At 33.4% G+C, this 23232-nt stretch overlaps 3 protein-coding genes across 3 annotated transcripts; all 3 read right to left on the bottom strand.

Annotated features, from left to right (window-relative positions):
* Positions 1-4038: 4038 nt before the first annotated feature.
* LOC118043347 (eukaryotic translation initiation factor 3 subunit F) lies at positions 4039-6783 on the bottom strand. The gene is made up of 6 exons (XM_035051315.1): positions 6461-6783; positions 6215-6294; positions 5747-5976; positions 4875-4996; positions 4683-4796; positions 4039-4387 (listed from the first exon to the last, which is right to left on the bottom strand). Exons 1-6 carry the CDS (start codon positions 6686-6688, stop codon positions 4298-4300), a joined length of 864 nt encoding a protein of 287 aa, XP_034907206.1. The 5' UTR covers positions 6689-6783; the 3' UTR covers positions 4039-4297.
* A 6321-nt stretch (positions 6784-13104) lies between these two features.
* On the bottom strand, positions 13105-14679 carry LOC118042972 (aquaporin PIP1-2). The gene is made up of 4 exons (XM_035050744.2): positions 14211-14679; positions 13787-14085; positions 13537-13677; positions 13105-13412 (listed from the first exon to the last, which is right to left on the bottom strand). Exons 1-4 carry the CDS (start codon positions 14542-14544, stop codon positions 13323-13325), a joined length of 864 nt encoding a protein of 287 aa, XP_034906635.1. The 5' UTR covers positions 14545-14679; the 3' UTR covers positions 13105-13322.
* Positions 14680-19145: 4466 nt separating this feature from the next.
* LOC118042971 (3-dehydrosphinganine reductase TSC10A) lies at positions 19146-22265 on the bottom strand. The gene is made up of 4 exons (XM_035050743.2): positions 21656-22265; positions 21390-21537; positions 20536-20826; positions 19146-19634 (listed from the first exon to the last, which is right to left on the bottom strand). The coding sequence occupies exons 1-4, from the start codon at positions 22187-22189 to the stop codon at positions 19627-19629; spliced, it is 981 nt and encodes a 326-aa protein (XP_034906634.1). The 5' UTR covers positions 22190-22265; the 3' UTR covers positions 19146-19626.
* Between the last annotated feature and the right edge of the window lie 967 nt (positions 22266-23232).

Below are 23232 nucleotides of genomic sequence, written 5' to 3'. Positions count from 1 at the left end.
AACTGTAAAATATCTTTAAGCCCATGATTAATACTTACAAGCCATGATAATACATCTTAAGAAGTGCCCTTAAACTCGTTAGCAACAGGAGTTATTGGAAAGATATGCAAACATGCACAAACAGTTAGAGGAAGGATTTAAGAGGGAGATTGGAAAAAGTGCAAAGTGTTTTATTTGGCTGTCTTTTGTACGTGTTCCCGTTGATTAAGTTAGAGAGAAGCACTTTATTTTGATGAGTGGGAGAGATAGGGGAATTGGTTCCGACAAACAACAACAGAAAAATGATTAGTGCGAAACGAGGAGTAACATATAGTGCTAGCTAGAGGGGTAGAGGCTATGGAGAAATATAGGGCACGCGTGAAATCTAGGCCACCCAAGATTTCCGTCCCTTTTCTCCTGTCTGCTGCACTCTGCACTGCACACCACATTTATCGTTATTGCAAATTGCCCCGTAGTGGAAGATCACCAAACATGGCCGCGGACAAAATGGGTGGGAAAAAAGAACTAATCATAGGAATTAAGATAGCATCATCTGCGATTAACGTTCTTGATGCCCAATCATAGGAGGCCCACCAGGCAATCAATCGCTATGCAATTACTGCAAACTGTGAGAGTTGCTGGTGTCGGAGGTCAGAGTTGCTGCGAGTTTGTAACCAAAATTACAAGCAACGGACTCCTGTTGCCATATTTTACTAAAATCACTCCTTATTCCCCAAAACTCGAAGGTTGTTTCTCGCGAATAAAAATAACTAAGGGAATGTTTGTTTTGTGTAGAAGTGTTTATTTTTACATAAAAAAAAATTGTTCATGATTGTTTTTTATAAAATATTTTACAAAAAAAAACCTGGTCAATATTTTAAAATAATTTTTAAAAACTTACATAAAATATAGTAAAATATTTTATGAATAATAATTTACTTTTAATAACATTTAACTATTTTAATCACCACCTTCATCTCACTCTAATTATAATTTTCTTTTCTATTACCACCCCTTTTTTATTATTATTATCATCATTTTTTATTATTATTATCATCATCATTATCTCACCATTATCATTTTTTCTTTTATAACCATTATGACCCTCTAACAATCATTATCGTCATCTCACCACTACAACCATCACTATCTTTTTCTTCATCACCATCATAACTATCTCATCAACTTCTTATTCATTATCATTGTTATTGAAAAATATTTTTAAAATTAAGCATTGAAATTACTTGTAAGACATTTTAAGGAAAAATATTTTACAAGAAAATATATTTTATCTGTAAAATATTATAAGGCAAAACAATGGATGTCTGAAAGAAAAATGAGGCAAAAATAATATAAGTACACCTGAATGCAGGCATAGAGCTTGTGCATCTGCCGTGATAAACGTTAGTCGAACAACGGAAGTCTTGCATTCCGATTCATTTCCAATATTTTGGCTAAAAAATGATGTATGGTACATAAATAATCGAGCTGGATCTCATCTTACCTATCCCGCGGTTGTGCTTGCGAGGTGATTTAAAAAAAAAAAAAAACGGTTGGTTTGCAAGCGTCTCATTCATTCATGAATGGACAGTTGTTTCTCCGTGTGAATAATAGACACGCAATGAGATATCCATGGCACAACTTCCCTGCCCATGGATCAGGCCAGGAGACCATCCTCAGTAACCCCCACCAAAAGTTATTAAAGCCCCGGACCCAGCTAAGAGACCAATTCTTGGATTTTATAGGTTAACTTCGGTCAATATATATCAAATTAAATTAATTCAAAAAATTTTTTAAAAAAAATTAAAGTTTTAATATTTTATATGAACAAATTAAAAAAAAAAACCATGTAAATATAATCTATACATATTATAAATAATAAAGTTTAAGAGTATTTTAAAAAGTTTTTTTTATCTCATATTAAAAAGATATTATGTTAAGTTTTTTAAGTTGAAATATTTAAACTAAAATTTTTTTTTTATCTCATATTGAAAAAACATGGTTTTTTTTCTTGTGAACATAAAATATATATACTAATGAGTGTCAAATTTCACATTGAAAAAAAAAAAGCTTTTTTCTTTGGAACATAGAATATATATAATAAAAGATTTCAAATCTCACATTGAAAAAGATAACTTTTTTCTTAAGAACATAAAATATATATACTAATAAATTATAACTTTTTCTTGTGAACATAAAATATATATACTAATAAATTTTAAATTTCACATTAAAAAAGGATAAATTTTTTTATTAAAAACATAAAGTATATATACTAATATTATTCTTTTAAGTTGAATTATTTAAACCAAAAATATGTTTATACTACATTGAAAAAACATAATTTAAAAAAAAAACATATATACTAATGGGTTTCAAATCCCACATTTGAAGGAAAAAAAAACCCAAGTCTCGCTCGGGTTGCCCGGGTCATGAGTTAACCCGTCGGGTCACTCAGGTCATTGCACCAGCCAGTCTTTTGAAAAACTCGAATCAGTCCAACCCCTAGATCAACCTATCAGACTAGTTCAGGTTTAATATCAATAACCCCCACCAGAGATACAGATTCACCATCCAACCATAAGAATTTAAACCTAGAACACTCACGTATCCCGTGCAGCGTCTTTCCCCCGAACATAGACCTCAACGATTTTCATATTCAAAGGGAAAATATGGTACGAGGAATATGCGAGAAGCCTGATCCGAATATGAGTTTATATGGTAGCTGCTTCAACATAGTTAACAACCAAGATTTAAAAAATCACACCCTACACGCTATATTCTAACATATTCCGTGATAATTTTGTTACGCACGGTCAAATGCAGTGCCACCATCCCAAAAGATAACCTCCAAATCAAAAGGATGTTACTAATCCAGTTTTTATAGCATACAGTATCACCTAGGGGTGTTCAAAATAACCGATTAACCGAGAAAACCAATAAAACCAAAGAAAAACTAACCGAAAAAACTGAACCGAAATGAAAAACCGATTAAACCGATTTTTAAATCCATAAAATGTAGCAGGTCCGGTTCGGTTTTGGTTTTGAACCAGAAACCGGACCAAACCGAACCGGATCCATTAAACAATTAACAAAAAAATATGGTATAAATAGTTAGCCTAATTGGCTGACCCTTCCTCTCTGCATCTCATCTAAAAAAAGCCGCCTCCTTCCCAAATAAATTCTCAATCTTCCTCTCAATTAATTCACAATATTCCTTTCCTAGTTTCTACACTCCTTTCCCAGTTTATGCACTTTTCTACTTTTTGCACTACCACCAGTGTTAAAATGTTTAACAAGCAAAGCTCTGACCTCCACTATTTGGTTCAACTTGATAATGGATGTATCAAATATGTATATAGAGAGATTTGGTTTAGATGTTTTCTTGGATTCAGCAATAGCAAACATTTGAATTGTGTTTCTGGTTTAAGAAACCCCAATGGTACTTGTTCATGTTCATAGGAGCAAAGGTGAAAATCCAGGCCAGGTTTCCCAAACGAGCACCACCCCTTAATATACTCTTGATCAACGACAACGCTGGCCTCGAAGAAAGCGAGGAGATCATGAATGGTGTGTGAAGCGACATCGTGAATAATGACAAATTCATTTTCAAGCCAGATCTGAATTCTTCCAGGTCTTTCTTGTAGATTTCGATGACGGATTCAGATACAAATTCATTTTCAAGCCAGATCTGAATTCTTCCAGGTCTTTCTTGTAGATTTCGATGACAGATTCATATATGGTTGCTAAGGTTTGGATGAGAAAGCCAAAGGACCGGGTGGAGTTTTGGGTTGGCGGGTTAGGGTTTGGGTTTAGGTTTCCGGTTTTTTTCCAAGAAAACCGGATGTAACCAAATCGGACCAGTTCGGTTTGAACTGGTTTTCGGTCCGGTTCGGTTAATATTTCACAAAATTAATGTAATTCAGTTCGGTTGGTTTTTTGAGTCTAAACCGAACCGAACCATGAATACCCCTCGTATCACCATATTGCAGATTTCGGATGCGACCCCAATCAGTTTGAGAAACCCCAAGTCAGGAGTTAGGATAACAAGACAAGAACTGAAAACCAAGGTATAACAGCATTTGTAAGGAAACCAGATTTAACCTCGAGCTTACAAAAGTGAATAATGTTTCCTGGAGTGTAAATGAACAATTAGATAAACAATCTTGAGATGAAATTGCAGATAGCCTACCTAACAAAAATCAACAGACTTCTCAGATAAAATGGTTCATTCCCCAAACTTGACAATACATTACTATAGGTCAACACCTATGAGGATTAATGGTTTTGGGCCGTGAATTCACCCAGCAGACAGAAATCAGAGGATCTGAGCAGCTGTATTCAACTTCTCTGCTAAGCTGAGCTGTGTCCTAGTGATGCTTGACAGATACAGCAAGAGTAAATGGTCCTGTGGGAACAGAGAAGACAGAAGCAAATAGAGAAAGATGAAATGATATATAAAGCAGAAAATCACTCACAATGCAGCAGAGTAATATGCCAACAAATTGTCGTTAAAAATATCAAATGAATTGCCATTATAAAGCAGAAAACTACTCACAACAAATGATTTAAGACCTACATCTGAAAACAAAGAAATGAAGCCTAAATTCTAATCATATGATGTAGTTATGAATGATAATACTCCTGCAATCATTTGAAACTTTATTCCTAGCTACAATCATATGAAAATAACATTTTCTTACCTGCACATTGTCATTTACAAGCTTATCAAACACTGGTGGTGAAAGTTTGGGAAGGGAGGCGACCGTGTCTGATATAAAACGTCCTATGTTATTATCTGGTGCAGTGTGCCCTTCCTAAGAAGAGAACTGATTATTAGCTTGAACGATAAGGAGGTTAGAACAAATTGATGAAGGGAGGGTCATCTTACTCACCACCACATCATCAACATATTTGTACACATCATCAATTAGAGCAAGTAGCCGTTGCATAGAGATTTCCATCCCTTCCAAATCACTTGGAATTTTGTCAACCATTGTAGTCTTCAAAACATCAACTGCAGTTATGATATAGATAAAACTTCAGATGCAGATAAATCTAACATATGCCCATCAAAAGAAAGGAATTCAACCACCATTCCACAAACAGAATTCCAGATGTTAAACAACCACAACAAACCGAATTTTGACAGGGCATCAGGAAATAACAACAGCAGGTGACACGTTTTTATGCAAAAGATACAATATGCAGAGCTTCATGAAATTCGAATTTGGTAGTTTTTCCAAAAATAATTATAAACAAGCCATGATCAGAGCTGATTGTTTCATGGAGATAGCCAGCACAGTAAGAAATAGAATCATTGTTTCAAACAAAAGGGCACTCTATCCCACACAAAGAGAAAATGAATAGGGTGGGAAAATTTGAAGTTTACAGAGCTATTACCAACTAGGCCCTTAAGATGGAGTTGATAGCATTGCTTCCTTTCATAAAATGAAATCTAAAAATTTATAACAATTAACTCATTGGACAAAATCCATTCCACCAATCCTCTTCACCCCACTCCATCCACCCATCAAAAAGAATGAAATTATAGACTCAAAGGACTATTTCAGAATGTTTCACCAAAGGGTCGGAATTAACAGCCTAATCTATCATTGTCTCCCTTCAAAGAAATGTAATAGCAGAAGTGTGTGTATGGGAACCTGTTTGTCTTGGCATGTGCACAGTAAGACATCAAAACTGAAAACAGAGAACGCCACCCAACAAAGATTTTACTAGGAAAGAAGAATTCATGATATATACATACATCCAATGCGCTCAGCTTCAACCATTCGAAGATCAAGAGGAACTTCTTGAAATTGTGCCGCAAGCGGACGGTCTCCAAGAGACAGATTCACAGAAACATAAGCCTTTATGGTACCCTCCCCATTACTGAATCCTGTATCCACCGTCAGATGAATAGGGCTTGGGACTTCTCTGGAATAGAAATCATGAATCAAAGCACTACCGCCAGTAACTCCTAACCCAGTTGAATACCTGCATGCAATCACATAAGCACAACACGACAAATTAATTAATTCCAAAACAAAAAACCCATTCCCTCCCCATCACCAGCATTGGATATTGAAAGCTCCAGCATATAATGGTAGAGCAAAATAAAATTTGAACAATCCGATAAACACTACACTATTGCAACACATTCAAAACCTTCAAAGTTTTTTTTCAAACAACAACTTGCACTAACAATAATGAAATCAGTGAAGATGAGAATTACCATCCAACAATAACTTCCTTAGGATTCACTTTTTGATGAGACAGCAGCAAGTTATGATGGTAATCGATATCCAAAGCCACCTGCATCCATTTTATAAACAAAAACCAACACAATTATTACCACGGGAAATAAAAGACTAGGATTGGAAAAAACAATTACAAGTAAACTTCTGAGATATTTCTTGATTGCATTTCTGCCAAGACAATAGAAAAATAGAAAACAATCTGAGAAGAGATATTTGAAAACCTGTTCGGATGATTCATTATGAGGGACGGCATAAGAGTTGCGGATATCAACGGTGCCGTCGGGCAAGACGGAGCCAAGGAGAGTGCCGATGACGCGCTCAGCTTGATCAGGCCGCCTAACGTAGCAATCGCAGATGTTGAATATGACAAGCGGGTGAACCTTCGCGGAGAGGGTCGTTGAAGATGATGGTGCGAATTGGAGGACTGTTTGCTGCTCCATCGCCGCCATTCTCCGATCTCGATTTGAGGCAAAGAGAGGCCGAGAGAGAGGATAGCGAAAGAGGGCGTGAGCGATTAGGGTTTTTGGGAAGGATGGAACTTGAGGGTTGATTCAGGTTTTGTTTGGATTGTTGTTGGGCTCACATTGGTGTGGCCCGATGAGAATGTTGTGGGCTTCGTGGAATAAAAGAAAAATGTTAAGCTTTTTTTAATTGACATTTTTTTTATTTTCAACCTACATTGAGTATGAATTTAAAAAATATATATATATATATTACTTTAATATTTTTTTAATTAAAAAAATATTTTAAAAATCAACTACTAATATAATATAAAATGGACTCTTGTCTCACATGTTTTTATTTAACTCCTTTTCAAGTTCAAGACGATGGTTTCCAAAGGAAATTATTATTGTTAATATTATTTAAGAATGAAAATAGTTGATTGTCCGGTGTGTAAAAATGGACGACACGTAAATAATGTTTTCTACATTAAAATTATGTTATTGGGAGCATGTTATATAATCCGTGAGTTTATCGTATTTGGTATTTAGTGTTTCTTGCTTTCTTTTTCTTTTTTCATTGTTTCACATGCACAAGATAAACACACCAGGCTTCCTGTTAGGCCTATTGGTTTGCACACTAAAGACAAAAATATTGTTGTTTGATGCAAAATACTCATGTTGAAAGTCTTAACAGATTATTTCAGTGTATTTTATTGATAAAGAAAAAGCAACAAACTATACGACAACGAGGGGTGATTAACAAACAGTTTGTTTCTATGATATAAAAATATTTAAATTTTTTATTTTAAATTTTTTTATATTATTTTGATTTACTAATGTTAAAAATTAATTTTAAAAAAATATATATTATTTTAATATATTTATAAGTAGAGTAAACTTTAAAAATTAATTATTTTTACAATATTTAGACTAAATAGACTCTAAGTCATAATTTATAGATTTATAAGAAGGGGGGCTAGGATTGATAGGGTTTACTTTTTATAACAGCAGGAGATAAAAACTTTTTTTCTTTCACTGTCGATCTTTTTCAATATAAAAATAAGTAAATAAAAAAAAACATTATAAAATTGTCTATACATCAATAATTAGAAGCAAACATAATAAAATTACATGTAGAATTTAATTTAATTTTACATGTGATTTAAATTTAATTGATAACTTATTATAATTTTATATTTTAAATAAAATTTTAAATCATATAATTGAGTTCAATTAAGTTTAATTATTCTGTTTGGAATATCTATACAAAAAATCAAATGGCTAATATTTACTATTTTATTTTTAATTTAAAAATTAAATATAAAAAGCTAAAAACCTGCATTTTCTAGTACCAGAAACTCATGCGATTCTGTTTGATAACATGATCTGACTCGCTGAAACAGAACACAGCTACTAGAAACTTGTTGCTCTTGCAAGTGCTTAACCTCAGTTTGTGTCGTGTTGTGTCGTGTCAGTGCGACGAATACCATGGATCGAAGACATGCATGCCATGTTTATTACTACCATGAAATAAACAAGGGGATGATTGTTTTTATTTTTTCTTCGGTTGAACCTGTTTGTGACAGCTGAAACTTTTGGTTAACAAGTAGTAGAAAAGTTAATTTAAACTCGTAAATTATTATATTCTCATCTCTTTGCACTTCTCATACACTAGACACTTAGATATGTGACCGGGCTCTACCGTATGTCGCATATTTTTATTGTTTATAAAAAAAAAAAAAATATATATATATATATATATATATTCAGTGTATTTTTATAGTTTAAAAAATCTAAGTTTTATATTAAAAAATGTATACATATATGTAATCAAATAAATCAAGAATCTTGTGTGTGAATAAATAAATAAAAAATCATTAACGATATCTAAAAATAAAATTTTAAAAATCAAAAAAAACAATTATAAATCAATATATTTAATATTAAAAGACATTATATTTATCTGGCTATGTTTGTTAACTTTATTTATTAAAACATTTTTTTACTTAAACAAATAATGATAGAAATAGAAACACAAATTAAAATTGATCGAATAAAATAAGAGGAAAAAAACATCATGCAATGCTACACATATTAAAAATATTATCCGAACATTATTTTTTTATTTTAAAAAATAAAATTCATTCATGCAAAAGATAAAAAAAAAATACATATGAATCAAAAAAAAATCTTCAAATTAAATGCATAACAAAAAAAATATTTGTCATTTTAAAGACGCTCTCTAAACAAAATGAAAAAGAAAAAATGCACTAGTTTAAATATAAATTAAAAAATAGAGAAAAAACATTAAAAAAATCATTCATTTTAAAAAAAAAGAAATAGAAAAATAAAGCAACGATCAGACGCTACTAGACCCGACAAGTCAAGCCAGTCTAATTGATCCCCTTTTTTTAAAGCCTATATGATGGGGCCCTTAAATTTTTTTATTTGCAATCATGACATATGATATGTTGTTCGCCATATTATTTTTTTTTTTTGTTAAAAAACACATATGACGCGTTGTCTGATTTACCCATATTTTAGAGGTGTTCACAGTTCGGTTTTAACCCAAAAATTCAACCGAACCGGAAAATAGTATTCCTTATTAATATAACTCGAACCGAACTATATTTATTTGGATCGGTTTTTAGCATAAAAAACTAGAAAAACCGAAAACCAATAAAGATTTGTGGGGGCTTCATGAGTGCTGGAATGAGATTAATCAAAGAAAAATTTGACATAAAAGATCAATTACTGAGCTATTAGTCACAACAATCACTCATAAATTCAAGAAAAGCAACCAGCAAAACCATCTAGGTGGTGGTCTGGTGGCGAAAGCTTGGGACCAAGAGGTTTGCTCCCTCTGTGGTCTCAAGTTCAAACCCTAGGTTGCTCATATGATGGCCACTGGAGGCTTACATGGTCGTTAACTCCAGGGCCCGTGGGATTAGTCGAGGTGCGCGTAAGCTGGCCCGGACACCCATGTTAATCAAAAAAAAAAAAAAAAAAAAGCAACTAGCAAGCATAAAGGAACCTTTAAGATATAAGAACAGTTATAAAGGCGACCAGCAGCTTGGATTTAGTATGGGTTTTCACTCTTTGAACTTAATTGGCTGGCACAGACCATTATTCACTTGTTTCCTAGATTCTCCTATTTATTTTATTCTTATCATATAGCCTGGACTTTCCATATAAGCCGGGGGGCTAGGAAGGGGGAGGGGGAGGGGAAGGTTAGGAAGGGGAAGGAAAAGGGTCGGGGGGTGACGGGGAAGGGGAAGGAAAGGCTAAAAAGGGGGAAAAGGGGGGGGGGTGGCGAATGGAAAGGGAGAAAGTGATATAGGGCTAGAAATGATTCCTTTTATACCTTTTTTTAACGTTAATTAGTTTTAATTAAACCGGTTCGGTTCGGTTCGGTTCGGTTGGTCTAAGCTTTTTTAAACAGGAATCGAACCAGGACTCGTGGGTTTTTTTTATTTTTTAATTGGTTTATTTTGTTTTTTTATCAATTCGATTTTTTTGGTTTAATTAATTTCTCAATTTTTGTGAACACTCCCGCCAGATTTTGACCGCTGTGATGATTGGAAAATCAGGCCTTAAAGTATTTTTTTACTAAAAAACTCATTTTGATCCAAAAACACCTATAAAACACTGTTGGAACCATTATAAACCTGTCCATAGCATAAAAAAACCAAAAAATAAAATCAACCTAAATTCAAAAATCAAACTCGAGCTCATATATCTTTTTCACATACTTTAAAAGGTAAAAAAAACATATAATTTGAACTCTCATCATAAAATGAAATAATTTTACATAAATATCGTTCATTTTGATGGTTTAAATCGACATCAATAAAATCAACCGCTGCTATAGTAACTTTTACAAAAAATAAAAGCTCCAACATGTTTTCTGAAAAAGAAAATTACAAATCTGCCGCTGCTATAGTAACTGTTACACAAACCAATTTAAAGAAAATTTCAATTGTGCTATTTATATCGTGAAACGAGTTTATTTTAGTGTATGGTATTGCTAGGGAGAAATGAGTTTATTTTAATATATGGTATTGTTTGGAAATACAGTACAAATTATATTTCATGAAATTTTATTTTAATTTTTTAAATCTTTTTATACGCTGATATTAAAATTATTTTTAAAAAATAAAAAAAATATTATTTTAATATATTTTTATATAAAAAATATTTTAAAAAAATAATTACTATGAATAACCTTTCCAAACACTCTCTATAAAGATATCTAATTTCAATTTAATTCTTTTGACGTGGGTGCGTTCCTAGTAAATCCAATATTCACATCCACCAATAATGTATTTGGACTAGATGGCTATTAACAAAGCTTAAAAGAACTTAGCTCAATCCAAAAAATTCAACAAAGCCAACAAATAAGTGTGCAGATATAGGTTCCAGTTTTAAAAGAGAAGCCGTAGGGTTTTATTTAGATAAAAAGGAGAGGTATTTCTATAATAATATTTTTTAGTTAGAATTATTACATGAGATAAGAGGGTATCTACTCTTACTTGTTTTTACTCAATTTTTTACCACTTAAACTCCAAATAAAATTTAAATAAATACTCTAAAAATAATTCCAAACATGAAAATTAATTTAACATTTACAATTAAATTTAATTTTAAGAAGCATAACTCAATTGGTCATGCTCTAGATTTGCTTCCTATTGGTTTGATTCTCACAAATCTCAGGATTACTAGAAACATACATGGTTGTTAATTTCAAGATCTGTAGAATTAATTGAGGCGTATATAAACTGGCTTGGATACCATGTTAATAATATAAAAAAAATTCCAATAATTCTAAACAATGTGAAAAAAAACCTTGACCTATAACATTAAAAATAAAAAAGAAAGGCACTTGAGGTCTTGGTCTAGTGGTGGAAGGGGTTTGTTTCCTTTCTCTGCACCAAGATTCAAACCTTATTATGCACGTTTGTCACCACCGCAGTGCTTTACATGCTCACTGAGTTTGCATGATGTTAAGTGAGCTGTGAGATTAATTGTAATGCGCACAAGTTGACAGGACACCCATGTAAATAAATAAATAAAAATTAAAAAAAAAGAAGAAAGAAAGCAAGCTTGTAATTTGCAGAAAGTCAATAGTTGCAGAAAAGAGGAGGTGACCTATCATGACAGTGTTAGGCAATAAATAGTAATTATTGGACATTGAATTGATTAATTGTCACGAAGTATTTTCAAATCAAAGATGCATCAAACTCAATTTCGTTTCCTCAAATGTATTATAGTTATCTAATAACAGAATTTCTTGAATTCAATTCAATTAAGAGATTTTACTAAAATCTCATGTTAAAAATAATTTGAAATATAAAAATGGGGTTACAAATGTAATTTTGTCTCTAAAAATTAAATAGTACAAAAACAAGTCACCCCATTTGATTTACTATATTAAAAGATAAGAGATTGATGTTAAAATTAGTTTTACTACATACTTATCTCCTTTTCTGAGTGGCATTTAAAGCAATAAGATAAAAATAAGGGTAACATAAAAAATAAAATAAATTCAATTATATAACAGAATTGTTTTTAAAGCTCGTGAGTGAATTCAATTTTCATGGCGGCGATACTCTAGTTTCCACACGTGGTTAATTGCAAGCTAGATTCCGTGTGTGATTAGCGGCATGCTTGTTCAAGTGTGTTCTTGACGATCAATGCTTTGAGCTGAATTCTTTGCTTTACCTAACAAACAAAACCCCTCTCGTTGCAAGGAGAACGTCAAACTCATTTATTAACCCAGTTAGCATCATAGTGTCCAGTTAGACCACCTTTTACGTAAAGAAGACAGTGACAGGAAGTTCGCCAACGGTCACACATAGCTCACTCGATGAAGCCCATAAATGCCATCGCCGGCACGGTTCACAAGAGCAAGATAAGGAAGATTCCATGGATGTGGTAGAAATGCTCCTCGTGAGGAGGAGATGCAGAGAATAGACGGATGATGACTAACGGTCCACACTATAAAATAGTTTCTTTAATCTAAAAGTAATTTTCTTATCCCTAAGTCATCATCTGGTGTAGTGGCTTGGTCCCTTCGTCAAATTCTACCCCGGAAAATAAAAATCTGAAATATGTAATTTTAAAAACGATCATGTGCCACGTGGATATTGGTCAAATGGTAAACAACTAAAACCACTCTCTTATCTCCCTCGAATTTCCTAATATTATCCTTCCATCATGCTATGATATTTAACATCAATGGCTACCTAATCCCCACCTTACCATATGGAAAACGGACAAATTGCACAAGTCAGAAAAGTTTAAAACACAAAAACTAGAGAGAAGGTCCGGGCGGCAACTCGAAAATGACATCCCACCAGTCCATAACCATACAGCCACCCCATCAAACTAAAAAAGTAGTAACTAGAAAAAGGAAGAGGTCGTTGAAGAAAAACATTAACTATTATTACATTACATGTGCAATGGGATAAAAAGCCCCTTGATTTGAAGAAACACGTATTGCTATTATTACGTGTGTGCTTACTTATAGGTACAAATGCACAAAAGGCCAAACAGAGAAAATGGAATAAACTGGGTGTTGTTGTTCATCTCCAAACAACATCATCGAACGGCCAAATGTAAAGCACCATAATCATAATAATCACTTCTTGAAAGGAATGGCCCTGATAACAACCTGGTGGTAAAGAGCTGCGAGTGCTGCCCCAATGAATGGGCCAACCCAGAAGATCCACTGCATCCAACCACAGAACATTATGAGATGTGAAGTCAACAAAGGGCACGCTATAATTACAAATCAGGTTCTGGACAACCCAAAAAAGGGGATTTCATTAGCTGGCTAGTAAGCAGAGACTTACGTGATCATCCCAGGCCTTGTCCCTGTTGAAGATGATGGCTGCACCAAGACTACGAGCCGGGTTGATACCGGTGCCTGTAATTGGGATTGTGGCGAGGTGCACCAAGAACACAGCGAACCCAATTGGCAAAGGTGCCAAAATCTGACCAAACATATTTTCATCGTCATTAGATCCCGTGCAAATGAAGTGATTAATCAACTACTAGGGAGCTTTTATCTTGTAAGGAAGAGAAGAGAGATGGAGAGCTTACAGGGACATGGGAGTCTCTGGCACTCCGCTTGGCATCCGTGGCAGAGAAGACAGTGTAGACAAGAACAAAAGTGCCAACAATCTCAGCACCAAGGCCGTCACCTTTGGTGTAACCAGGATTAACCATGTTGGCACCACCATTTAACACCTCGTACCTTGTTTTCCCATAAAATCCTTTCACCACACCAGCACCGCATATGGCACCAAGGCACTGCATCAGCATGTAGAACACGGCCCTTGTCAAGGACAATTTCCTTGCCAAAAATAGCCCGAAAGTCACAGCTGGATTTATGTGACCCCCTGCAAGTACCAAAATCACATCGCGGGTTAATTCTTTTTAAAAAAACTAATTATATTTACTATCCTGGAACCATGTATAAATACTCAAGCTAGAAATTCATGGCAGCTCTTTTAATTTTCAAGACCTGAAATGCCGGCAGTGCAGTAAACAAGAGCGAAAATCATGCCACCAAAGGCCCAAGCGATCCCTTGAATTCCAACCGTTGTGCACTTAGTCGGGTCCTTGACCACGCCCATCACAGTCAAAACGGTGATGTACAAAAACAAGAAGGTGGCCATGAACTCTGCAATACCAGCCCTGTAAAAAGACCATGAAGTCAGCTCGCCTGGCTCAAACAGTGGTGCCGGGGGTGGCTCCTTGTAGTCCTTGTCATCTTGGCTTTGAGCTGCCGTGCCAAGTGGCTGCCTCTCGTTGAATTTGTTAGCTCCCAATCTAACATCTTCTTCTTTGCCCTCCATCACCCCTGCCTTTTATTTCTCGGTTTATATGAAAAAAAAGAAATCTCTTTCTGGTAACTAGCTACTGATCGTTTGGTCTCTGTTGAGAGTGTAGTGTGGTTTGTGGTGTCGAGTTTTATAGGAGGGATAGCGGGGCTTGGTGAGTGATTTTTATTTTCCTTGTAAATAATGAGTGTAATTATTATTTTTGTGACCGGCCAATTTTTTTTCTGAAGCCATCATTGTTTTTGTTTTCGTTATCGTTTTCATTTTTTAATGAACTAACTCTCTTTGTATTTTTTTCATATAAACCGACCTTTAAAATTTGAATATATATATATATATATATATGTTTGGTGAAAACGACGTTATGCATAGTGAATTTCATAGTTGGCACAAGGGTGGCCACATGTATATAATAATGACGTTGATGACAGCGCCCGCCCATCTTTCAATAATGGAGAGTGGCGCAAGCCAATTAAAGTGAAGTTTGGATTTGATACGGAAGCATGTAGAGTACACTGATTGTTTTTATAATTTAAAAATATTTTAAAAAAATTTAAATATTTTTATTTATTTTAAATTAATTTTTTTAATATTTCTATATCATTTTAATATGTTAAAATCAAAAATAATTTTTTTAAAATAAAAAAATTATTATAATACAGGATTCCTATCTAACTTATTTATAAGATTAAAACTTTATTTTTCAAATAAAAAATATTTTAAAAAACAATCAAACCACAACCATTCTTACAATCATACTCTAATTATAAACATCAACACACATCACATTTTTTGTTTGTGATGTGACCCATGCAGTATATTTTACAAACATATACTGTATACTATAACATCATTTAATAATATATTATTTTTTGTATTTCAATGTATTTTTCAAGCTATTTTTTATTCTTAAAAAATAGTGATTTAATATTTTTTGTTATTTTTTTGTATAATTTTAGTGTATTTATATTAAAAATAAAAAATATTATTTAATTTATCTTCAATTAAAAAATATCTATATAAAAAAAAAGATTTCTGCAGTTTCATTTATCTAGAAAAATAAAATAAAAATGAATGGGTCGGCTGGCGATGGAAACATCAATAAATACTTTATCCTTCGGGTTCTACATGGTATAAGAAAAACAGGTCGTATTTGCCTATTCTATACCGAATGAATCATCGACCCTTATTTCCTTATATTTAATTTCGAGCCAATGACGATCCCTGCAAAGAACAAAGAACCAAAGAAACTGACAAGCTGGCAATGCGGTTTAGGTGGTAAAGGAGGATTCGGCGACCATGATTATCCTAATCCCGGCAAACAATAACTAATGTGTTTTGTTGCGTAGATACGATAGATTATACGAGGAGTGACATGTGAGGATAATGTTAACAACTCTGCCATTTTTTTCTTTTCTTTTTGGCAGCTTGGCTTTCAATTGAACTATCTCTCTCTCTCTCTCTCTCTCTCGCCCAGCAACCCTGCATGTCGTATCTCGTATGCGATTGTGCGAATCTTTAATTTGTGATATAGCTTCACCAGCTTGTTCTGGCAAAGACTTTTCAGCCCGTTGAGTGATCAGATCAGACGCAGTGGCACCTATCATAATAGCCTAGACTTGATAATAGATTTCCTGTTGCCATGAGAAAGAAATTTGAAACTTTTTTGCTCATGTGTTAAATCACGGCACAGTGCCTGCCAGGCGTTTGAGGAAATTACAACAAGAAAAGGGGACCTATCATTCTATATGCAAGAGCTGTAGCGATCATGCGGGTTAAAAATCAGCTAATTTACCAATCACGTCTGCGTTAGCATAGCAGCCTTGCAAATGTTATTTTCAAGGGCAAGGCGCAGACATTATAAGAATATGGAGCTGGTGATTTTCTGTTAACACGTGTCAAACAGACAAGCATTGCCGACTACTACAAGATACAAATCATAAAACTAATGATTGTTATAATAATGTGCTGGCAACCGCCCATTTAATCAAGGCCATTTACCCCTTGCTTATTTAAACAGAGTTATATGCCCCAGGAACAGGATTGTGGCTTCTGACGTTAGCAGGTTTTGTCCGTGCAGGAAGGGCCGTTCTGCTGTTTGGATGCATTGTATAATATATATTTTTTAGATTGTTCATGATTCAGATTATACGGTTTTTTAAGATTGTTTTTTCCTTCCAGAATTATAATGTGAATGGAAGTGCATTGTAGAAATTATTGGTTTTCAAGCAGAAAACATTGTCCATATGAATTTATGTACTGAAATAATTTAAGTAATTTTTTATATAGTTCAAATATTTTAAAATACATAATTCAAATAAAAATTTATATTTAATTCAGACATTTTAAAATACATAATGCAAATAAAAATTTATATATGATTTAAATAACTTAAAAAATATAATACAATTATTTATGTTCATAGATTCTCTTTACCCGCATGTGATCATTAGTTTAAATGTCAAAGTTCATGTGTTAGTTGTTGATAAAAGAAAGAATTATGCAAGCTAAATTACTGTTAAGGAGCGATTTTGAATTTATTGAGAATTCTCAAACGTTAAAAAACCACGTAACCTGCTCAAAACAGAGGTCCAAATTATTCTTGGCTTTACATTATTGGTCAATTTTTACTATTTTCTGCCAGTAGATACTAGCAACTAATCATAATTTTTATTAAACAAATATTCAGTTTCTCTGGCTAGTTTGCCATCGAGAAGTAGATTAACATGGAAACATTGATGGAGCAACTAAACAATAATAATGGCCCAAATCATGACATACTTTTCTATTAATAATTTCCAGTGTCAATCACACCGCTCGATATCAAAGTATTTATGTTAAATGGTCAAGACAGCCAACAACGAAGAAATGTGGATTAATAACAGCATCTCATTTTATTACTTTTTTAGTTCTTAAGTCGATTCAGCATGATGAAAATATATTAACTTATAAAATTGTATAAATTTACAAGTCAACTCTCGTAACTTTAACAATAATGATCTAATGCATGATTATAGGATATTGCAGTAATTCATTTGAGAAAAAAAACAAACTTATTTTACTTGGTATCAAGTAAAGTTAGATTGTTTCATTAAAATAATATTGTTTTTATTTTTTATATTAATACTATTTATATTTTAAACAAGATCTAGCTATGTCAATTAAATCATTAAAATCATAATTGAATCAAGTAAATTTTATTATATCAATATTTTGTTCGATTAAAATTTATTTTAACCATGTTTTAGATCATAAAAATTAAAATCACACCCCATTAATACTAAAGTAATGGGATTTTAATCGAGTTTGATTAGGTTAACCATGTTACTAACAATATAACCATATCAAATGAGTTTTGTGATACTAATGTCTCCTCTTATTCAATTACAAACTCATTTCGAGTGAAGATTTTAAATCCTAAATTTTCCAAATGAATTAGTTAGGCTAGAGCAGGTATAACAGTTATGTTATCATATTTCACACCCAATACATTGATACATACTATAAAATATATAAATTATTAATCCTTAAAATTAATGGACTAGTTACACACACACGTGTGTATTTTCAACTGAAGATCAACTTCATTTTTCTCGGAAGTTTCATGAGCACCATGTGGAAAATGATAAATAATAATAATAAAATTTTAAAAGTTTGGATGTGTGTTTAATAATGTGGTACATACTATTTTTTATATATTTTTTAATTAAAAATATATATTTTTTAATTTTTGATACTAACATATTAAAATTATTTTAAAACAACTAAAAAAAACATGAATTTAATATTTTTAAAATAAAATATAAAAATAAAATACATAAACTTTAAAAACAATACTCCACCAAAAAAAAACACCTGCACCTTACTTTTCCTGGGCATGTACAGTTTTTTTTACTTCTCTGGGTAATTGGGATTTTAAGTCTCGCAGCCTACTTGTCCCTATTTTAGCATTACGTTTTAAACGGGGTTGGGTTAAATTTTATTTTATTTTTATATATTTTTTAAATGTTTTTATATATTGATACTTAAAATAATTTTTTTAAAATTAAAAATATTATTTTAATATACTTCTAAAAAAATAAAAAACAACAACTACTTCGCTTTGAAAAATTAGTAAAAAAATTCAGTGGATAACGTGGACTTCCAACCCTGTTGCTGAGAATACACGTGGAACCGACTTTCACCGTCCAGGTACACAATTCCTGTCTTGATGTTCATGATAGATGTTTTGATATCGGGATACAACGAGTTTTAGAGCTGCAGTTGAAATGCTTTGGATCGAGAATTTAAAAGGGCTTGTGTGGCTATTAGCTAGCCAGTAGATGGTCCATGACGAGGACTCTTTCAGCCGGCTAAACACTCTAGCATCCTTTTCTTTCTATTTTTTTAAAGAAAAAAATTATAAGAATCATTAACTCTTCACTTTTGAGACATAGTTCTTTAATAAGATAGCTTGATCATTTTCTTTTAACTTTTTTACTCAACCTAGATTAGATTTTGTACCCACTCCTTGCCAAAAAGTTAATAAAAATTCACTAATAAGAAAGTAGAACTATGCCTCGAGGCTGAGTAAAAAATTTGAAACAATGATTACCAAACGAGAAGAGAGATAAAAATAAAAAAAAAATAAAAACCTAGAAACCAAAGATTTCAAGCTTTCGTTTTCCTTCAAGAACTTCCCCTATGCATGACAGCCTTATACTTCGAATAATGTATGCTGGTCTGAATTACAACCGTCTCCTAGGAATGTCATCAGAACGAAATGGGAAAAGAAACACGTATCAGTGCTTATAATAGTCTACCATTGAATGGAGATATAAGCAGTTCCTGATATACAAAAGAGGGATCAGTCGGTGCCCGACATTTCCGTCTTGATGGATATGAAATGGGAACAAAATAAACCAGATATGGATTGAATGACTGCTAGTTCACAGTGGCAAAAGAAAATGGGGGAGGGGAGAAAACCAGGTCCCGAAATACAGAGGCTGGAAATTTTGAGAAGCCCAAAACCCCATTTCAGCAACTCAGGGAGTCCTCGACATACATTGCAGCTTACATCAGAAAAAAATGTCTGCCTGTTTCAAGCACCAAGAGCTTCTAAGTTCCTGGGAAAAAGAAATCATGAGAAAAATTAGATCCTAATATTCGTCCCAGAAGGTTCAAACACTTAAATTGATATGGAACCAGAGATGCAATGATGCAGCATTCAGAAAAATGTCATTCTTGCAAGGCAAGTTCCTGAATATATAATGTCGATTGATTAAGGTTGTTTGGCTACATAATGCTCCATCACTATCAAAATGCTAAAATTCAACACGAGACCAAAGGATAAAGGAGACTTGTGAAGCAAACACGAAGATGACTAGCTATAGGAACATCGCACCACATCCTACTATAGCAGTCTAGTCAACTTAGCTTTCGAGTTGATTTTAATTGGCAGTGGAAACAAGGTTTTTAATGCCAATAAGAAAACTCTCTAGAATATCCAAATTTTACAACATGCAAAGTGATGCTTGCTATCTCATTAGCTCATAAACAAATACATATTGTACAGAGGACACTAGAAAAATCATAGGCATATAACTTTGCAAGCGTCATACTAGACTTTCTACATCCAGTTCCTCGGGGAATTCAAAGATACTGGCAATAGCGTTAGAAAAGGGAGAAAAATAAAAGAAAAAAAATACTATTTTATTGAGCACTACATGGAAACAACCTCAAACAGAAGTTTACAAAATTGGAAAATTTCTAAACATTGCTCTTATCCAGAACATTTGAACAACAAGGTGTATCATGGAATAGAGGAATAGAAAAGAATTAGATTGATGACTTGATACTTCATTCCATTACCAGGATCTTCCTACATTGTAATTTTTACTTAGTAAGAAGTGACTCATGACTTGCCCCTCAACCTCGCGGCGCCAGTTTAGCATATACCATGGCCCAAATGCTTTCCTTATTACACAAACACAAATCACAGAAGTTAAGGGGGCATTTGATGCTTACGGTTTTTTTGCACGTGCCATTTCTCAATGCTTCCATACCAATTCCATTGGAAACACAGAGCTGCGATACGTAATATACCAGCAGCAACCACCTCAACAAATGCCATCAAGTATGATCTCTGAGGAGATAAACCAGCAGTCGCTATGGCCAATAAGATTCCTTCGGAGTTGCACGGGATTGTAAAACTACCAGATTTAATGCCATCTAAAGCTTTCTTTGCAACTTCATCGGCTTTCATTGCACCAGAGGATGCTGCTATGATACTTGTGAGTTGTGGTTTTCTTTTGTTTTCTGCAATGAAAATTCATCCTTTAGTTCCAAACAGCAATCGAGTTACAACAGAACGGATCCCTCCAAACTTTGATGTGGATGCAAATTTAACAAGCAACGCATATAACAAAGTCTACACATTCATATGTACAGAGTCTATCAGAACTACATAACACAGTATTGCAGTAAATTTAATGAACTTGGGAATTAAAATCCATAATTTACCTGAATAACACAACAACTTTTCCTGACCAACTATTAAATACATATCAAAGATATATCTTCCTATGTGCTCTTCATCGTGACTTTCACTAATAACAGCGATCTAATATATCATTATGCAGTATCGCAATCTCTCGCGCCTCAAGTTTAAACATATCAATCATCATGAAAAGGCCATCGTTATATAAAAAACCGACACGGTCCCTTGGGCAGGGCTTGTAGGACAGGAGCCTAAACTGAGTTTGCACATCAATCAGATGCCAAATCTTAGAATCCAAAATAAACTCAACCAAATTAGCCCACGCTAGGGAATGCTAATATGTCATAACATACCATGACCTTGTCCCGCACAAATTCCATACCTTCAGTCAGACCAGGAGTTTCGGTATCCGGAGGGAATACTAGAGAGACATGGATATTGTCCCCAATAACCTCCTGTTGCAATGCTTCTGCTAAACCCCGGAGACCAAATTTACTAGCCGAGTAAGCTGTGTATCCATAAATACCTACCTAAACAAAAACAATCCCACATGAACGATCAATAACATAGACTCTTACTACCTTCATTGAACCACTAAATGAACACGCACGCACGCAAAAGAACAGGACAATATAAATTGATCAGTACCTGGCCAGCCTGGGAAGACATGAGAGCAATAGAACCAGGTCCCCGATCCTTCCTGCTTCTCTTCATTCCAGGTAAGGCGGCTTTAATCATATTGAAACTCCCCATCAAATTAACATCTATAATGAACCTGACCTCTTCCAATTTCTGCTCCTCCAATTCCTGAGCCACAAAAATCCCTTGATTCACAACCAAGAAATCTATGGGGCCAGCTTCATCAACGGCTCTCTGTACTGCTTCAAAATCTCTCACATCAGCAGCAAAAATTGCCACGTCGATGCCGGTGGACTGTCTGATTGCGTTCTTAGCTTCTTCTAGCTTATCTATGGACCTGGATAAAATTGAGACACGGGCTCCCTCTGATGCGGCCCGGTGTGCCAGGGCTAGACCGATGCCGCTGGATCCGCCGGTGATGAAGATATGGCGTTTCTTTATTGGGATTTGGATGGGTCGGGGTCTGGTGATTAGGAATAGAAGAAAGAGGAGGATGAGAGGGAGGAGGACGAGGGAGATGTAGAAGAGGTTTGAGTCCGCCATTGAAGAAGCTCGAGCCCGTTCGAGCAGAGGAAAAAAAAAAGGAGTAGTTACTAATTAGGTTATTTCAATCAAGCAGGTTTTTTAGCACCCTAATTGCACACTGCGTTTTTAAAATATTGATAAAAAAATTATTTTTTTTTTAAATTAATAAATTTTTAATATTTTTAAATTAGTTTGATATATTAATATCAAAAATAATTTTTAAAAAATAAAAAAAAATTATTAAAAAAAAATTTAAAAAATAATTATAATCATATTATTTTTAAAATACTCAAAATTACACAGTATTTAGATTATTTCAAATGATTTTTATTACTAGGTTAAGTTTTATAATTTGGTTTGAATTAAATATTTATCTAAATTTTATTTGACTCCATAGCTGGATGTTTGTTTTTCAAGTGTTTTTATATTTATGGTAAAATAAATATAGGTAGATGTTTAATAATAAATTAAATTGTATTTTATACAATAAGATTTATTAAAAAATTAAATTTTAAACACAATTTTTATAAAACAGTTTTTTATTTAATATTGTATGAGCCGTTGAACCACGTGTCAATCATTAAATTGATTAGCCTACCCTCTCGCTTCCTTTTCTTATAGCCTGAGTCCACGCGCGTTGTTTTAATACCCTCCGATATGCGATATTACAAACTCAAATCACAACACATGTATTAGTGAGTTGTCTCTCCGCATCAGGATTTGAAAGCACTGGTTCTCAAATCAAAGCCAAGGAGTTGTGTGCTTTATCTATCACTAAATCGTTTCTTTTCGACATTGATTACTAAATAAAACCTTTTAGAATAATCGAATACCAAATCAATAAGAACAAAATAATCAAACATAGAGAGATGACTGTATATTTATTCCAACCTTTTCGCATGGTTTGCTTTACTTTGATTTGTTTGATGTTTGTGTTTAAACGATGAAGCCGAATGATTAGGGTTTTCAAAAATCTTATTTAGGTTGAAGGTTATGAAAATCCGACAGTTATTAAGTGATCACTTGATGATTGAGAAAGTGATCTAGCACGGAGATGTTGG

This window comes from Populus alba, chromosome 10, assembly GCF_005239225.2.
Source record: "Populus alba chromosome 10, ASM523922v2, whole genome shotgun sequence".
In the NCBI taxonomy this organism is placed as follows: domain Eukaryota; kingdom Viridiplantae; phylum Streptophyta; class Magnoliopsida; order Malpighiales; family Salicaceae; genus Populus; species Populus alba.
Note: the sequence above shows the minus strand (reverse complement) of the source record. Positions and strands in the feature narration are given on the sequence as shown.

Coding starts and splice junctions, on each gene's coding strand:
- LOC118043347 (XM_035051315.1), bottom strand. CDS start 6,688: ATGGCGGCGATGGAGCAGCAAACAGTCCTCCAATTCGCACCATCATCT. Junction 4,797..4,874: donor AATATGTTGATGATGTGGTG/GTGAGTAAGATG, acceptor TTCTCTTCTTAG/GAAGGGCACACTGCACCAGA. Junction 4,388..4,682: donor TTGTAAATGACAATGTGCAG/GTAAGAAAATGT, acceptor CTGTTCCCACAG/GACCATTTACTCTTGCTGTA.
- LOC118042972 (XM_035050744.2), bottom strand. CDS start 14,544: ATGGAGGGCAAAGAAGAAGATGTTAGATTGGGAGCTAACAAATTCAAC. Junction 13,678..13,786: donor CCAGAGACTCCCATGTCCCT/GTAAGCTCTCCA, acceptor ATGTTTGGTCAG/ATTTTGGCACCTTTGCCAAT. Junction 13,413..13,536: donor ACAAGGCCTGGGATGATCAC/GTAAGTCTCTGC, acceptor GGTTGGATGCAG/TGGATCTTCTGGGTTGGCCC.
- LOC118042971 (XM_035050743.2), bottom strand. CDS start 22,189: ATGGCGGACTCAAACCTCTTCTACATCTCCCTCGTCCTCCTCCCTCTC. Junction 21,538..21,655: donor TGTCTTCCCAGGCTGGCCAG/GTACTGATCAAT, acceptor GTTTTTGTTTAG/GTAGGTATTTATGGATACAC. Junction 20,827..21,389: donor AACTCCTGGTCTGACTGAAG/GTATGGAATTTG, acceptor TTTTCATTGCAG/AAAACAAAAGAAAACCACAA.